The 18,693-nt window shown below is 43.3% G+C and overlaps 1 protein-coding gene across 6 annotated transcripts in view; it reads right to left on the reverse strand.

Moving 5' to 3' along the window:
• LOC124085408 (acyl-coenzyme A synthetase ACSM1, mitochondrial) overlaps positions 1-17,636 on the reverse strand; it is a 44,402-nt gene extending 26,766 nt beyond the window's left edge. Inside the window, exons 1-4 of one of the 6 annotated variants that reach the window (XM_046433165.2) lie at positions 17,496-17,636; positions 8,538-8,745; positions 3,798-3,859; positions 1,538-1,827 (exon numbers count right to left, since the gene is read on the reverse strand). In XM_046433165.2, coding sequence (XP_046289121.1) covers positions 1,538-1,827; positions 3,798-3,852 — 345 coding nt within the window. In that variant the 5' untranslated portion in view covers positions 3,853-3,859; positions 8,538-8,745; positions 17,496-17,636. Of the gene's footprint in view, positions 1-1,537; positions 1,828-3,797; positions 3,860-8,537; positions 8,746-17,463 lie in introns of all 6 variants that reach the window. The other 5 variants (XM_046433095.2, XM_046433501.2, XM_046433417.2 and 2 more) reach the window with 5 other exon arrangements.
• Positions 17,637-18,693: the final 1,057 nt, after the last annotated feature.

Consider the following 18,693-nt stretch of genomic DNA (forward strand, 5'->3'; position numbering starts at 1 on the left):
CTCCTCTTACTGTGCCCTTGGGTGTGGCCTACCCAGGTGTCAGTCAACCTGCTGACAGTGGACATCATGAAGATAGACTCAGCCCCCTGAAACCTGACCCCTTGCCTCATTTGAATAGCTTCTCCTCAATAAAAGGGGTCAGTGCGTGCTCTCTCTCTCTCTCTTTCTGTGGACCCTTAAGGTCAGAGGAGCCGTCACAGCAACCCCAAAGAAAAAGGTATTTGTGTCTCTTGTGTGGTTATTTCGTGCAGCCCAGTTAGCCCAGTTTAACTAGAGTGACCCCTGAGCCTTTTAGTCGTGACAACAGAAACCCGGCACTTACACATATGCCAAGATAAACTACTCCTTGAAATTATGGTTATACAAGGGAACAATGATGTTCCATTGATATCACAAGCTATGATATCACTGTTTATGTACACTAACCAATAACATCCCTCCCCCTGCAGTAACTGGTGTGAAACAGAGCACTGTAGGGAGGATCCAGTAACCTGCGATACTGTACAAAGCCCCATGAGGGATGGAGGTGCCATTTGTCTAGTGCATCACCTTAGGACCTTCCCTGGAATTACGCTCATTTTTAATTAACCATATGTCTCACATATCATCTTCAGGTTTCTTTGGTCTCTCAGCAACCCATCCCACTTCCCTAGCATAACTGGGATGTGGACAGTGCGGGGTTATTATGAAAATTTCGAAAAAGGAAGAAAAAGAGGGTGGAGAGAAAGACATTTGAGAAGGCATATTAGCCTCGAATAATAATGTATGGATGCATGTTCATGGGGTTCATAAAAAATTTTATCCATTCCAACTCCATCTCAGGTGAATTCTCTCTTTGTACAAGGATGGATTATGGGTGGATTTTCACAGTGTGGCTGAGACTTAGTAGCTGAACACACCACCCATCGTCCACTCTAACTTTTCATGCCATCACTATTTTGCTCTTGGTCTGTGTCTTGGGAAAAGATGAACCATGTGCTAGAGGATGAATATTCTGGAGGCCCCAGGGACTAGTTTCTCTGGACACACCCTAAGGCCACACTTGAGTCAGAGAAAGGACTCAGCTTATAATTGCCACCCTCCCAGGAAGACGGATGACCTGATGGAGGGGTCAGATGTCAGGAACACATTCCGGTGGTCTGTCCCATCCTCTGGATGTAGCCTAAAGTCAAGCCCAAGTTTGATCAAGTGAATTTCAGTTAGATTCACTGTCCCATTAGTTGAAAGAAGTCAGACTTGAGATTAGAACTTTGCCCTTGGTCCCAATTTTGGAACACCGTGTACCAGATACCTTTACCTATTCTTTACATAAATTTCAAAAAAGAGTTTATCCCCATTTCACAGATGAAGCCACTGAGGCTCAGGGAAGTGAGCAAGCAGCCAATTTGGAATTGAATCCTGAAGCATAAGCCTTCCCCACTACACTGATAGGTTGAGGAAGGAGTTGTCCTTGACTCTGGGCCTCTCAGCCTAATAAAAACGAGATCAGGCCACTGAGGCCGACCCTCTCTCTGCCCTCAACACAAGGCACTCTTACCTTCTCCATCTGAGCCCAGTAGTCCAGCACTGAGCTGGCGAAGTTGAATTCCTCAGGTGTATCATGGTCACTCCACCTTGGGGCTCTAAGTCCTGATGAAGATTGGCGGCACACCTGCCGAGGGGCAGGGTGGAAGATGTGGAAGGATTTGTGGATGCCACGGAGGATCCGGAATCTCATCAGCCACTGCATAGTGGGGTAGTCCTCAAGAACTGGACACGGAATTCTCAAGTCACCACCTGCCTTGGGAAGAGATGGCTTACCGGTTGAACATGTAGCAGGAAACGTTCCTACAAAAAGGATGAGTGTTCTCAGTTCCTTGTTAGAGTGAAAGCTTCGTTTCCGTTCACAGAGGCTGGAAGGCACAGCTTATTGATTTAGGTGGGGATTTATCTCCCCCACTGAGGAATCTTGAGGTACAAAGTGCTACATGAGGTTGGTACACGTTCATGGTGGCCTTCTCCTTCAGATCCTTTGGATTTAAGTCAAGGATGGCAACCGTGTGGCCAGCCATTCTCCTTGTGGTAGAAACGGTCATTTTGGAAGTTCTGTACCCCAGTCTTTATTTCAGAGACCACTCTTCCCACCATATTTAGTCTGGTGGTTCCCATAGAAATGGCTACGTCTTCAGATAACCCTATGTCCTGACTAAAGGTGTTTGGTTCAGGGTTGTGCAGTCATTTCTGATGATTTTATTAACCCAATCTGGGTCAATCAGAATCCCTCTCCGTGTGTGTGTGAGTGTGTGTGTGTGTGTGTGTGTCTGTGTGTGTGTGTGCGTGCTCAAAGAATAGATATGGCTGACTCTCACTAGGGGAAGCCCCAAAATGCACATTTGGGGAACTGTGTCTATGATTCCTAGCAGGTGAAAAGAGGGAAGCTTATGTTTAGAGAGATGGAGATGAGGGTAGCAGAATTCTGGAGACATTCAAATCCCTCCTGAGAGGCCCCTCAGCCTCTGCCCCTCTCGCTTATATTCTGTGAGCCAACAATTTCCTCCTTGCCTGAGACTGGGTTTCCGTCACTTGAAACCGTGTGGATTCTAACACACATACACCACCATCCTCAGGGAAGAAGCTGCTAATCTCAGAGCCCCCTCCCCACTGGACTGGGATACACCCATGAGATCTTCCCTAGGCTCTCCTGGGCAGCCATTCCCGATCCATCCGAGTTAACACACGAAAGGAAACCTGTTGGTCCTTCTGGAGCCTGAAAGATGTTCTCAACATGGGACTAGAACTCTCACTTATTAAGGTTCTTCTTGAATTTTGAATATGAAAATCAGCTTATGTGAGAATCTACCTTTCCATGAAAATGGCTTTATTTTATGTCATTTTATGTTGTTAGAAGATCCTTTCAGAGACTCTGTGTTTGGAAGTTAGCTTTAGATTTTACAGACTGGATTGAGATGGACTAACTGATGATGATAACTAGATTGTGGAGGTAAAGACTCCAACCGTCTCTAATTTTATCATAGGAGTGAAGTGACTATATTGAAGGGTGTAGGCCCTAGGCACAGGGTCTTCATGGAATAGATGCTTGTTAGTTGTTTTTTTTTTTTAAATCTTATTGTAAATTGACAAATAATAATTTGACAAATGATCATTTTGCATATTTATGGGCTACAGGGCAACGTCCGGATCTATCCATGAAAATGTTCACTGAACAGATGTTTTCCACTTGGCAAACAAGATTCAAGCACTTCATCACTCACAAGGCCACCCTCCCTCAGTTTTGACAGTAATACTCTTTGACAATAGCGTCGTAGATCAATAAGAGTAGTAATGGCCAGCAACACTGGGTTTTTATTTCAACTTGGCACCAACCAGCTGGAGATGAGGACTGTCTGCCTCATTTACATGGGACATTGTCCAAATTGACCCAGTTCCCACCATTCCCTGTTTTATCGCACCTCCCTCCTTCACTAACCTTAGCTGCTCAGCTCCTGTTGACATTTGAGCTTTAAATCACTAGGTCTAAGCTAAGGAGGGACACGGGTATCTCCAAAGTTGCAAGGCAAGTTTAACAGCAGAACCCTTTCATTTCCCCCTCTGTGATTTTCCCCAACATACACATCCCTGCACAGATGTGAGCTGGTTTAGAGTGAGAACACCAAACTCAGTTGCTATTTTTCTACTACATATATATGACCTCGGGGGTCTTCCTTAAATATTAACTCACTATTTGCTCCAAAGACAGTGCAAATGGCCCCTTAATAAGTGGCTAAAGAACAAGAGATAAAATGAGGAAATTCATTTACCCTTCATTCTGTGAGCCAGCCATGTCCTCAATTGGATTTCTGTCATTTGGGCCATACGGATTCTGAAACACATACACCACCATCCTTGGGGTGGAAGCTGCTAGCCTTTCAATACCTTTCCTACCAGACTTGTTAGAGTCTGTAAATAAGTCAAAATAACACCTGGCATTTTGTCAGGGGAATGTTAAAGTTCGTAAACAAGTCTGGATGGTGCCTGGCAAAATGCCAGAGGGAGTGGTTTGACAAGTAACAAAAGCGAGCCATTAAGTGTAGAGATTCCTGATTGGTTGACTGATGTATCTAGTTTATGCTAATTAGATAAGCTGTGTGGAATGTATAAATACTGCTCCTGTCCTGCAATAAACAGCTCCTACTCCTGCTGTATCAATCTACACAAATTGTTCGTTCCCCCCCCCCCACCCCCGGCTATTTTGCCCAGCCAGCCGGGCTGCAACAGATGGTGGCCCGTTACGGGGAGCCCTGGGACACTCGGGGGTAAGTGACGAAAAAAAGCTGCCCGTCCATAGATAGGACGGGAGCAATCTGCTCGTCCCTAGGCAGATAGGGCGAGAGGAAAAATGGCCATTTTGAGAAAATGGAGAAGATTGATACAGTATGTTTGTGTCTTGTTTTGTCTCAGTGTATTGTATTGTCTTTGTGATGAAAATATGGAAGGGGTGAGAAGTAAATTACTAAGGGAAGAAGGCACCCCAGTGGAACCAAGAATAGTTAGGGTATGTGTTGATAAGAACCCAGGAACTCTAGTCAGAAAGAAAAACAAAGTTCAGAAGAAGAAGGATTATCAGGAAAAAAGTTGTAGCAAAAGGCTATTACTAAATACTTTTTGTTACAGGAGGGTGCGTGAAGCGGAGAGGTGGCTGCCGAGTGTGCAAGCCGGTCACAGCGCAGCAAGGATTTTCCAAGAGGCGCTGGCGACTGGCCCTTCCCCGCCTCCTGGCCGGGGAGCTGGCTCTTCCACTGCCGCGAGCCCAAATCTAGACCTGACCTGGAGGCACAGTCTCGCAGGCTCTTGCTCCCTGTGCCCAGTAGCAGTTTGAGTCCGGGACACTCCCCAGGGCCATCTGGGGCTGCCCAGGCACTACAGCCAGCAGAAGACGCTACTGGTGTCCCTGATGTTTGGTCATTTTCAATGCCAATAACTAAACTACAGTGGTTCTCCCACACCTGGAAGCTAATGAGTAATGAGCACTATTAATGCTTATTTCAAATGCAAAAAAACCTTGAGATAATGTACTAAATTGTTCAGAAGGTTGTTTTCTTAGTGGAATGCTACAGGATTTTCTTTAGCCATCCAGAGTTCCTGCCTTCCTCCCAGTGCTGGTGAAAACAAAGGTGGAAGAATTTCCAGTGTTGCTGAAAACCGGACGAGACTTCGGATCAAGCTAGCTGCCTGCAGAACTTACCTGGACTGTGATTTAAGCTAGCTGCCTGCAGAACTTACCTGGACTGTGATTTACCTGGACTGTGAGTTAATCTATTGAGACACTGCTTTACCTGGACTGAGACAACAAACTGTAATGTACAACAAATTGTAACTTGGTATCTTTGCAAACGGTGTCATTGCTGGTATAATTTTTCCAAGGGCTTCTTGCATGGAGCCATCAATTGGCTTGGTATTGTGGCATCTTGTATCCTCCCTTTCTGTTTGTAGCAGGTTATTTATGGTGTTTCTGTAAAAACCACTATGGTCGTTATTTAAATTAAACAAAAGGGGGAAATGTTAGAGTCTGTAAATAAGTCAAAATAACACCTGGCATTTTGTCAGGGGAATGTTAAAGTTCGTAAACAAGTCTGGATGGTGCCTGGCAAAATGCCAGAGGGAGTGGTTTGAGAAGTAACAAAAGTGAGCCATTAAGTGTAGAGATTCCTGATTGGTTGACTGATGTATCTAGTTTATGCTAATTAGATAAGCTGTGTGGAATGTATAAATACTGCTCCTGTCCTACAATAAACAGCTCCTACTCCTGCTGTATCAATCTACACAAATTGTTCATCACCCCCAGGTTATTTTGCTGCAGCCGGACTGTGGCACAGACTGAGTGAACCTACAAAATCTGCCCTGGGTTGGTCTTTTAGAGAGTCATTCCTAATCAAGTTGACATAGGAAATGAAACCTGTTTCATCATTGGGCTGGATTGTGTTCCCCCAAAAGGCATGTTGGAGAAATAATCCCCAATACTTAAGAATGGGACTGTTTTTAGAGATAGGGTCTTTTAAGTTGAGGTTCTTAGTATAGGTCCTCATACAATGACTGCTTGCCTTGTAAGAAGAGGAGATAAGGACACAGACATACTTGGAGGAAGAAGGCCAAGAGAAAAAAGAAGACAGTCATCTATGAGCCAAGGAGACGGGCCTCAAAAGAAACCACCTTGACTTTGGCCTTCTAGTCTACAGAACTAGGAGAAAAAAATGTCTTTCAATCAGACTATGGTAATTTGCCACTGCAGTCATGATGAACCAATAACCCTCTTGATCAAATAAAGAATAAATGACTTTCACATCATCTTTTGGTTGCAATTCGAATTTAATCTTCATTACGTAAGACGGCCAAATCCAGTGCCCAGCTAAGGAGGAGTGTGACAGTTTAGAATGTGGCCTTAGGGATCAAAGAATTCCACTTCCAGCCCCTTTGCTGGGCACCTGCATAACTGTGAGCAGCTTACTGAACCTCCTCTGCAAGACTAGCAGCAGCTGTTGCCTGGATTCGTGGTGATGATGTAATGACATCCCGAGAAAGGCGTTTTGCATCAACCCAGCACAGATGCACACTCTCAGAAGATGAGCTAGTAGATAATGCTCTCCCTGGGGAACCTCGCTGAAGCCCGGCCTAGAGGAATGACCCCTCAACCTCTAGAATAGGTCCTAAAAAGAAGTGGAGCTCTGGTTCCTGAATGTAGAAACTGCAGGGTCCAATTTTGCACTGATATGTACAGACATAGAGGAACCTGATTCATGATGTTAAGAAGACTAAAAAGTCATCCAGGCCTGGTGGTGCACGCCTGTAATCCCAGCAGCTCAGGAGGCTGAGATAGGAGGATCCCAAGTTCAAAGCCAACCTCAGCAACAGTGAGGTGCTGAGCAACTCAGTGAGACCCTGTCTCTAAATAAAATACAAAATAAGACTGGGGATGGGGTTCAGTGGTCAAGTGCCCCTGAGTTCAATTCCTAGTGACCCCCCATCAAAAAAAAAAAGAAAGAAAAAAAAAGTAAAAAATACCTATATCTGTACATCTATGTTTAGGCCTATGTATCCACACCTATATCTACCCTCATAATTATTTATGTTACCTATATTTATATTTATAATTGTACCTATATACATATTACTATCTCTAACTATGTTGATATGTGCATATCAACAACTATATCTGTCCTCCATCTGTTGCTTATAGTGCTTGGCACATAGGAAAGTACTCAATAAATGGTTAGTTTTTCCTTCTTTGTCATAATTCAGAAAACCAGGGAGAGAAAACCCAGTATGGCCATAGATTGAACTATAGAAAAAGATATTTGTTAATTTCTAAAATATCTATTGTGGATGTGCCACATATGGTTGTAGATACTATCAGAGATTAATTAGACTGAGAGAGTTCCTACCCGTTTGAAACATTCAGTCGAGAACATTCTATGAGGATAGCTTCAAAGAACAGTCTTTGAGGTGCTTTAAAGTCTAATCTGAAGGCAAGTTTGGACTTGGCTTTGAGAGGTAGCTGGCCCCCAAACTACATGTGCAGGCACTGAGGGGCCTTGAAAATCTTCTGCAACCAAACTCTGACTTCATAGCCTTTTTGAACTCGAAAAGCTACTTAAGGAGGCAACAGCACTCGGTGTGTTAGGCAATCCTGGAGGTTCAGAGCCAGATTTTGACTTTTGGGCCCCCCCCCACCCTCATCTGGGTGTTCTTTGCAACTGTTCATGTCTCTGAACTTGGGGGCATAATAACACCTACTTCCTAGATTTCCAGCATTGCATGGGGTACGCAATAAGAGCTCAATCAATACATGTTGAGGTGCACCTCAATTCTCAGCAATTCTAAAGCCACACTCCTTCTTAGTTACATTTTTTTTTTTAAAGAAAATGAGTGAAGGCATTCATTTAATAGGAAGTGGACCAACTTCTGCACTGTGAAGTTCTCTTTCAGTCCCTGGGCTCCCACACTGCACTCTCCACCCCACCCCACCACGGCCAGAGTTGCCTGATGGGTAAACTATGGACCAGCCACTGGGCCCCACTGAACACGTGTGTATTCCCATTTATTTATTTATTTATTTTTGGTGTGGTGGGGTTGGGGGGGGGTTACCAGGGATTTAACTCAGGGACACTCCACCACTGAGCCACATCCCTGGCCCCATTTTGTATTTTATTTAGAGACAGGGTCTCACTGAGTTGCTTAGCGCCTTGCTTTTGTAGAGGCTGGCTTTGAACTCGAGACCCTCCTGCCTCAGCCTCCCCAGCTGCTGGGGTGACAGGCGTGGGTCACTGTGCCTGGTACTATTTATTCTTCTTACCCCATATCACCATCCTTATTTTTCAGGGAAGGAAATGAAGTGTAAGAGAAGTTAAGTAACTGTTGCCCAATATGTCACCTAACTGGTCAATGGCATTATCAGAACTTGAAATTGGATTTTCAGTTCAGGGCTTCTGTGACACACACACGTGCACACACACACACACATACACACATGCTTTCAAAGAAGCTAGAGTCTGTTTCTGTCTTACCTGATGCTGTTGAGGACACACAGCTGGATTAGGTCCTCGACAGGAATAGGAAAGGGGGCTTTGTGCTCAGGTCTCTCCAGACAAGTACACAGGGAAGACCTTGGATCCTGGCTGCAAAGAACCTTGAGCGGAGAACTGGTCAGGAATTGGTTGACTCAGCAGGGGAGGAGACGCCCAATAGAACAGGGTAGAACACAGTTGCAGGTCTCTAAGAGAGAAAATCAGAGAGACAGATTCTACAAAGTCACCTCCTACTTTTGTGGGATGACCCTGGTGTGCAAGAATAATAACCAGAGGAGAATGTTCATCAGCTGACTGTGGCTAACTGGCTTCTCTTATCCAGCCCCACACCCTCATGTCTTCATCTGGTGACAGCTGAGTGGCAGAAGCTAGGTACTGCGCCCCTGAGGCAGAAAGATCTGGGTTTGAGCCTCAGGTTTGTCACTCAACACATGACAGATCTTATTGACTTCCTTGCTCTGCGGCTCACTTTCCTTATGGGTGAAACTGGAATGGTAACTGTCAATACCTATTTTCCAAGTTTTTTTTTTTTGTGTGTGTGTGTTTTAGGATTAGATGAGACAATTCATGAAATACATAACACCGTGCTGAGCAAAACTGTTAATGGCTGCTGTCTTAATCTGGGATTCTAGGAGAGACAATTGAGTGCATTACAAAATGCAAGAGCTGAGATCCTGGCTCAGCCACTTACAAGAAGGCTGTTGTGGAAGCCCTTGACCTCTTTATTTCTTTTGTACTGGGGATTGAACCCAGGGGTGCTTAACCACTGAGCCCCATTCCCAGCCCTATTTTGTATTTTATTTAGAGACAGGGTCTCACTGAGTTGCTTAGGGCCTTGCTAAGGGGCTGAGGCTGGCTTTGAATTTGCTATCCTCCTCCTGTCTCATGCTTGTTCCATGGGACTGTTGAAAGAATTGTGTGACAGAAAGTCTATAGAGCGCCTGGCCTGGGCATTAGACACAGGTTTGAGATGGAGGTTGCACTGGTCACCCTGAGTTGTCACAGGTACTGGTCTGTACTATTAATTTACTAATGGAGCCATATTTTATTGTGGGGGTGGTTCTTAGAGAATAGAAGACCTCCAGGATTCTGGCCCAGCTTTCCCAAGCGCCTTTGGCTTTCCAGTCACCCCTGAGTATGGGGGAACAATACCTCGACTCAAAGTCACCGCTGAAGATCCCTGGCAACAGGGCTGAGGGTCAAGTCTAGTTTCTTACACGGGTAAGAAGGTTGGCTACTCATTAAACCCCCAATGTATCAAAGTACGAAAACCCTGTTATTAAAGCAGAGGTCTCTTTCGAGGACAGAATGGAGACCGGAGGAAGAGCCCATGAGATACATCCTGGAGTCCCCTGTGGAACAGTAGGACTAGTCTATGGTCAAGAGGACAGGCTCTGGGCCCAGGCAGCCTAGCCTTGAGTAGAACGTTTACCATTTCCCAGCTCTGTGATGTGGACAGGTTTCGTATCCCTCTTTGCCTCAGTTTTCTCATCTCTCACAACAGGTGTGTTGAGAGCCACAGCCAAAGGGGCCCCAGCAAACTTCCAGCTGCCAGCTGATGATTGGCTCACAGCGGCCCCAGCAAACTTCTAGCTGCCAACTGATTGGCTCCTCTGCGGTGATGCTCATTGGGCTGTTTCCCCGCCCTTTCAGACCACGGAGCTGCTCATTGGGGGACTTTTTTTGGCTCGGCCCACACGATCCAGCCAATAGGCCTCAAGAGCAGGAGGAGTGGGGGAGGTTGAGAGGCTTGTGGGAAGCCGGTGGTGGCAGTTGGGCTCTGAGGGAATTCCTGAAGAGCTGTGTGGTGCCGTGTGTGTGTGTGTGTGTGTGTGTGTGTGTTTGTGTGTGTGTGTGTGTGTGTGCGCGCGTGTGTGTATGTGTGTGTGTTCTAAAAATAAAGTTCGTTTCTTTTGACAAGTGGCTCCTGAATTGTGCCCAGCCAGACTGTGGCACAGGTGGACTGTGGAGACGGAATTCTTGGAAGATCTCTTTTTTGTTTCTCTGATGTGCAGCTTCTCCTCTAGTTAGCCCGGGGCCACTAGACTCTAAGTCTGGGCAGTGAACTTCAGGTGGAAGTGACCCAGATACGTCTGGTCTAGGGCACGTGAGAAGCTGATAATCACTCTACGACATGAGTGGAGAGAGGGACATCATCGAATGGCAGAGAGTCCCTCCATCGACTTCTCTAAATGACTTCGTGGAGTTGACTCTCCTGTCAACCTGGGCCCTTGATACTTGCTGTCCTCCTTCGTCTCATAACCAACCTCTGGTTCATTCATTCATCCAACAGGGTCTTAAGGAGCATCTTGCAGGTGTGGCTATAATGTGAACATGTCAGACAAGGTCACTGCTGTCAAGGACTTTACATGCTCATGACAGAAAGGCAAAAGACAACAAGCCAAATGTCAATTAAATGGCTAAAAGGATTTCATATGGTGACATAAGACAAAAAATAGAACAGGGCAAATGATGGTGTTACTAGGGGTGACATTTTGAGGTCAGAAGAGGGGATGGAGTCAGCTTTGGGAAAGGACCAGCAGGCAGAAGGCACCTACAAAGGTTGGTGGCTGATGGCTTCAAGGAACAGATAGGAGGCTGGTGTGGCAGCTTATAGAGTGAGCAGTGTGATCAAGAATGAGGTCAGAGACACAGGCAGAAGGCATAACAGGAAGAACTTTTAAGACCCGTATAATGAGATCAAATTCTATTCTAAGTGCAACGGGAAGTCTTCCCCCAATTTTAAGGGGAAAAGAGACATGATCCAATTAATAACTAATTTTATTGATTATGTGAATTTGAAATAAAATTGGAGAGTAAAACATTCAGAAAAGAAATGGCTAGATTTACAAGGCCTACTGTGGCAGTTCTTTGGAGAAGAGATTTTATGGAGTCAAGAATGGGTGAGGGGGATAGGGACATAGCTCAGATGGTAGAGAGCTTGCTTTGCATGCACAAGGCCCTGGGTTCAATCCCTAGCACCACATACAAAAAATAAATAAATGAATAAATGCAAATTAAAAAAAGAATGGGTAATGGGTCTCCAGCCAGGAGGCTGCTGCTATAGTCTAAGCAAGTAAGATGGCGGCTCTGACAAGAGTCAAGGGAATGCAGGTGGAGAGGGGTGCGTGAACTTAGAGCATGCTTTTGAGTTACCATTAGAAGGACTTGCTGTTGGTTTTGATAGGGAATTAAAGATGACAAGAAAAAAAGAATGAATCTCAGACTTTGGGCATCTGCAGTAACATGCATGGTTGGTCATGACTCCTATACGAAGAAATGGATGCTGCAGAGATTCTGTAACATGTCCAGAGTCTCAGAGGCCCTATAAGGCAGGAAAAAGACTTGAGCCCTGGTTTTATTTAAGCTGGTTTCACCTGCTCAAGTTTCCTAATGATGTTCTGCCTCTCTGGAGCACTTTCCCATTTCCAATCCTGGTATCTTCCACCAAGAAACAAACATGGTTGGTAAATTGAGATCTTTCTTATCCTGAGGAACTGGGAGAAACATTCTTTTGTCTTTCCATTACCTGGTCAACTTTATCATCCAACTCCAGGATAAAAAATAATAATAATTTGCCTCTGCATTTAAGAACATTACAAAATCTCAGTGTGGTTTCATCTAGAATACATCAATGGCTTCCCTTTTCATCTCAGATTCAGTATTAAATGGGGTTTATGTCCTGGGGTGGGAGGACTATTTGAAATAATGGTGGGAAGACACTTGCCAATACTTATCACATGGCAAGTGCTTTTCAAATGGTAGTCAGATGGACAGAGCTGGAATTCTCTACTACCTGTTACTACGTCACACAGACCCTGACAAAGCTCTAGAAATGCTCTACTTCTATTTCTTCACATGAAAATAACAGCACCTACTTCATATGATTACTGTGATAATGAAAGGGGATGATATATGTATAACAGCAACAGCTTAGAGTGGGCACATAGTAAGAGGAGTATTCTTATTATTGGTTATTAGGAGAGGGGAGTAGTGAGAGACAATAAATAACTCTTTTCTTTTTAGCCTTCAACTTTCTTTTTGTGGAAAAAGTGGCAAAATGCTTTCATGTATCACAATGTCACCTTTAAACTGATTAGACTCTCCTTATTACCTTCCAAAAATACATTTACATTCCTATTCCAGAGTGAAAAGTGACACACAAAATTATATATATAACTTATTGACCACAGGTTACTTTATCCGGCTATAAAACATCAAATGACATGAATAAATATCAACCAAATTTGTTATTTCTATACTAATCCAAGATTATTGCTACAGGCAATTTTAGTTTGGAGAATACAAACTAGGTAAAGTGCTCTTCCCTAAGCTTTACACTTAACTAAGTTTAACTTTTAAAGTACAATTTAGAACCCATAGTGTATGGTAACAATAATCACAGGTCTGCATGGGTTAACAAAAAAAAAATCAAAGAATAACCTTAAATCCTTATACATGTAAGAAACAGTGTTAATGATCAGAAATGTAGTTAGAGTAAACAGATATGACAGGTCTTCAAAATGATAATGTGGCCCTTCTATGTCAGATACCATGTATAAAGGAGATCACTTATTGGTTATCTTGCTGGTAAACTTACATAAACTTTCATTTTATAATTTTTACATAACACTTAGACAAGACTTAGACAGAGTTCTCAGATGCATACATATGCCTAGTCACATATTTGGGATGTCAACTATATTGTTATAACCTAAAATATGTTGTTTACTTAACCAGTTACAAAGTAATCTTTTAAAAGGCTTTCAAACAGGTTCAAACCCTAATTCCTTTAAGACTTGGTTTCCTTAAGTAATAAAGCCTAACATATACAGGAGAATTATCTTGATAGGCAAGAGAAGATAAATGATTCAGACTTTGCTTCATATCAGTCTATTAAAATTAAATTAAAATTAAATCACTTTGTGCTGATTATAGCCAATTTCTCTTATTATAGCAAACCCTCTTTCTCTTCTACAGGCTTATACCTATAGGTGGCCCATTCGGCTAACATCTCTGTGTTCAAGAGACTATCAGTAAAATCAATGTAGGATGGTCCATGTCTTAAAGGACCAAGAACAAATACAAAAAACACAGGTAAGAGAGGATTTCCCAAAACCCAGGGCTGCCAGATAGGAACTTGTAAAACAGATAGACCTGCGTGTACAAATTTCTTCTACTTACTTTACCTTTGAGAGACCAACTCCAACTGAAAGATTGTGTAGTAATCCAGAAAGCTATTCAAAAGCCAGATGGTTACAGTAAAACATGATCTTAGACATGCTTAAACTTGTAGATGGTAAGCTGAGATCTTTCTTGTCTTCCCTTTTCATCCCAGATTCAATATTAAATGGGGTTTATGTCCTTGGGTGGGGGACTATTTGAAATAATGTTGGGAAGACACTTGACAATACTGAGCACATGGCAAGTGCTTTTCAAATGGTAGTACATCCACTTACTTGCCTCTGACAGACCAACTGCAATCGCAAGACTGTTCAGAAAAGAAATACATAGACAACTAGAGAGGAGCCCCCAAACTATGGCTGACAGATAAGGACCTTTAAATTGACCAGCCAAGATCTTTCCCAAGAGACTACCTGTATAATCAATGCAGTACTGGCCATGCTTAAAAGGGGCAGTAACAGATACAAACGAAACACAAACACAAACAGATAATCAGAGGGCATTCCCAAACCCAAGGTCAACAAACAAATGAGAACCTAGAACAGACCAGTAGGGAGTAAATATCCCTAGAGTCCTGCTTAACCATGACCCCTACACCAGTGACTCCACAGATGCCCCTACAAAGAGGGACCAGATGTTCCCATGAAGAGAAAACAGATGTGTGAAATCAAGGGTCTCAGTGTGCACACTGGGGCGCTTACCAGATGGCCAAGGGTGTCACAACTTTACTGAGTTCAGTTTCCTTTTTCTCAAAGTGGACCACGCTGGAGCAACCTGGGCCATTCAGGGAGAGAAGGTGGGATTTCCCACCTTCAAAAGGAGCTTCAGCAGCTACTGGGACACTCTCTGAGTCCTTCCCTTTATTCACAGGAATAGCTCCTCTGTTCCTCTTGAAGCAAACTCCCCTGTCTCCTAACTCTCCTGCAGGTGGCTCTCAACAAATTCACCAGCCACCTTGAATCCTCAGCATGCAAGTGGGGTTCCTTGGAGAGCCAGGCCTGCCCAAGAAAGCTGGAGAAGACTGCTCTTGGGTCCAAGAAAACTGCTCTGGGGTCCCACCTGGGTTGCCAAATCTGTTCCCAAAAGCTCAGTCCTTGTCCCTGATGCCAATCCAATAACAAGGACACAGTTTCGAGGAAAAGGAAAAAGAAGATTTTATTGCTTTGTTAGCAAAGGGGAAACCCCTGTCCCCAAGCCTGTGGTTCTCAGTTATTTCTCAAGTCACCTCTTGCCCGAAGAAATGTATAAACATCATCTCGCTCAAATGTGTATTAAAGCCACAAGATGGGTGTTTTCTTTTCATGATGAAGATGAAGAAATTGAGACTCAAAGTTTCCATGATTAAATCATATGGACTCAAACATATTTACTGTTCACTGTGTTGCAGTGTCTCAAGTCATATAAAGTAACGCCTCATGTGGAAGGTATGTTAGTACCGCTACTGCATTAACAAGAATATTAACACTCACGAATTTAAGCTCCTTGTCCAACCCCAGGAAGCTTGGAAATGACAGAAAAAGTATGTGGACCTAGATCTATCCGGCTTTAAATTCAGAACTTAGTCACCATGATCAATTATTAGAACAAGTTCATCCTAGGGAAAACTTCCAACCCAAAGAATACAGAGTTCTTTGCAAATCAGACTTTGTCTTCATCTCTAAAGTCTACATGTTCAGCAGGTGAAAACATCCAGGGGCAGAACAAAGCTTGGCTTGAACTAATTCAAATCCAAAAAGCTCTCTTACATCATTCTGGGAACCCTGAAGCTACCTTATGAAACAGCAATTTTTGTGTGTCTTTTTTTTTTAAACTCTGGGTACACTCACAGTAAATGTCAGTGAGTGGCAGAGATTCATTAAATAATTCACAACTAGGACTAAACTGCAGAGCTCTCACTTCAAGTAATGGAGGGGTGAATCATCTGGAGGACTCCCTTCTGACAGATGCCATCTATCAAGTATGGACAACATGTTTAAAAAGCTACATCATGATGTTCTGGAGAGCAACTAAAACAGGCAGAATTTGTTGGTCATCTGTAACTGGAAGATATAAGTGGGATTGTTATCAGTTTCTCATTTTTAGGAAGAAAAAAATCCAAAGAGAGTTGGAGAAAAAAATCCCAAATTCTATGAAAGAATTCTGCCCAAATTACCGGGGGATTGTGGAAATACTCAGAATCCATGCAGCCTTGGATTTGAATAGCTGAGTGGAGTTTTTAATTGCTAGGCATTATGGGAGGTAAAGAGTTTGGAGTCTGAGTGTGGCCAAGTTAACCACCTGCTAAAAAAGAGAGAGAGAAAGAGAAGGAAGGAAGAGAGGGAGGGAGAGAGAGAGGGAGGGTGGAAGGAAAATTATTAGAGACAGAAAAAGCATTCTCAAGAGAAATGTGACATAAATGTAGATAACTAATGGCTCAGATGTTGGCATTAGTAGTCAACGACTTTAACATCTGTGTTAAAGCTATAATGTTGATGCTTGGGGACCAAGCAATGAACAAATAAAAATTTTTAAACAAGAAATAAAATTTTAAATTGAGAAGAATTTGCTGAGTAAAACATTCATGACCTTAAATTACAAATTAACCAAATAGATTTTTCTAGCCGATTGGAGATGATTAAAGAAAGTCAGATCAAAAGAATGAAATTAGATCAAAAGAATTTTGATTTATCACCCTAAAGAACAGAGGGAAGAATATTGAAAAAAAATAGAATGAGTGGATCCTTCACAGCATGTATAATTGGAGTCCCCAAAAGAGACAAAAATATTTTAAGAAATAATGGCCCCCCAATTTTCCATATTCTGGTGAAAGATATAAGTTTACAGTTCCAAGAATGTCAGAGAACCCCAAATAGGAGGAACACAAAAAAAGAATGATATTTAGGCATATCATCATAATCAGATTTCTTGGAATCAAAACTGGAGAGAAAATCATGAAAGATGACCAAGGAAAATGACATGTGACACACAGGTGAACAGAGGTTCAGATCACCATCGACTTCTCAGCAGCAACCAAAGAAGCTGACTCACCCTCCTCCCCCTTCAGCAACAATAATTCCTCAGCTATTCACAGGTAAAAAAAAAATGCCTTGGTGTGGAAGCTTTGGGATTCAGGCAGGAGTTAGTGAAACCCCAAAAGGGGTCCAGAACCCAGGAGGGGTATTTAGAGAAGGTAAATCCAAGCCAAGGCAGACTCATTGGGTATGATCCTGGCTACAGACCTGGACATGGTCCCACCCCCTGGCTGACTTGGCTGAAGTCCCACTTGGCATTTGCTCTGCAAGCAAAATCCATCCACCAAGGGGCCTGTCAGGGGAGGCACACACCAGTAGTGCAGCAGAAGGCAGCTCTATCCAACTTGTTCTCAATTCTGGACCCTGAAATGGCCCTCTAACTCAGTTTCTGACCATCTCAGCTTCAGCATGAGATCATTCCTTGTTCACACAAACCCAGAGTGATGCCTGGATCAGCCTCTGGGGAGAGCTTGCAAATTTCAGTACCACAGAAGATCCCGAAAGGGCTGAATCTTGTCTTCAGCCTCTTTCCGTTCCCCAATCAATCTTCTCTGCTCAGGAAACTGCTGGGATACTTGCCTGTCTATGTCTCTGGGACACATTTATCCATCTCTGTTGTACAGCAGATTCTGAAAGGGCCCCAAGCCTCAACCCCAAAGCTACGGACTGAAAGCAATTCTTTCCAGCCAGGAACAAGCTGAGAGACTTACTCATCTAAGTCCTTGGGGCAGACTTGACAAACCTTGGTCCTGCAGCAGATCCTGAAACAGCCCTGTGTCTCAGCTCCACTTTCTCTCAGGTGCAGATTGACAGCAGGTTTCCTGGCCAGTGGCCTATTAGAAGACACTCCCACTGTGGCACCAGGGATCAGTCCAAAGACTCTGGACTCTGTTGTAGACCCTGAAGCAGTACTGCAACTTGGCTCCAGTCCCTATCAATCTCAGATTGAGTCAGTACTGCCTGCCCAAGGACCCACTCAGAAATCCATCAAGAGCCTTTGCAGAGACCTAGAAGAACTCACACTTATCCACAAGTCAGGCCACAGAACTACTGGCTATGCATTCTGAAACTGACCCTTGATCCAACACGAGCTGCTTTACCTATGTCCTTGAGGGAGTTGATTCCACACCTAGGTACCAGACAGGATCCATGCCTGTTCCCTAATTCACCAACTGTGGACCCCACTGTGGGAAGAGCAGCAACCGTGCGATATGGCTCCAAAAGCATTTGACTATGACCCAATAGACAATCTCCTCACCCCCAGATATGTAGTAGAAAACCTCAAACAGCCCAAATCAGTTTGTAAGAATTGGAAGAAGTATTTGTTCCTTCTTATGCACAGACACTAATGCAAAGCTACATGACTAACAAAGAATCAGGAACACCAAAGAAAAATCATAGAGCTCCTTCAACTCACCACCAATAATTTAATATATATTAATTACTTGAGAGAGAATTCCAAGTAATCATCTTCAAGAAGCTCAGTGAGATGCAAGAAAACACAGACAACTAATGAAATGGGGAAAAAAATACATTAAAGCTTTTCCTCTAAGCTTAGGAATAAACAAGAATGCCCACTCTCACCACTTCTATGTTCTAGCCAAAGCAATTAGGCAAGATAAAAAATAAATAAATACAAGGCATCTAAATCAGAAATGAGGACATAAAATTATCTCTGTTTGTGGGAAAAAACCCTAATGATTGTAAAAAACCCTAAAGATTCCACCAAAAAAACAAAGAGCTTATCAATAAATTCAGTAAGGTTGCAGAATACAAAGTCAACCCACAAAACTCAGTAGCATTTTATACATTAACAACAAACTATCTAAAAAAGAACCTCCCCCCCCTAAAAAAATACCCATTCACCAAAACAAAATAAAAATACTTAGAAATTAATTGAACCAGACAGGAAAAAGACTTCTACACCATGAAACAAGGTG

The sequence above is a fragment of the Marmota monax genome, unplaced genomic scaffold (genome assembly GCF_021218885.2).
Source record: "Marmota monax isolate L192 unplaced genomic scaffold, Marmota_monax_Labrador192_F-V1.1 WCK01_AAM20220418_F8-fsc00035, whole genome shotgun sequence".
Classification (NCBI taxonomy): domain Eukaryota; kingdom Metazoa; phylum Chordata; class Mammalia; order Rodentia; family Sciuridae; genus Marmota; species Marmota monax.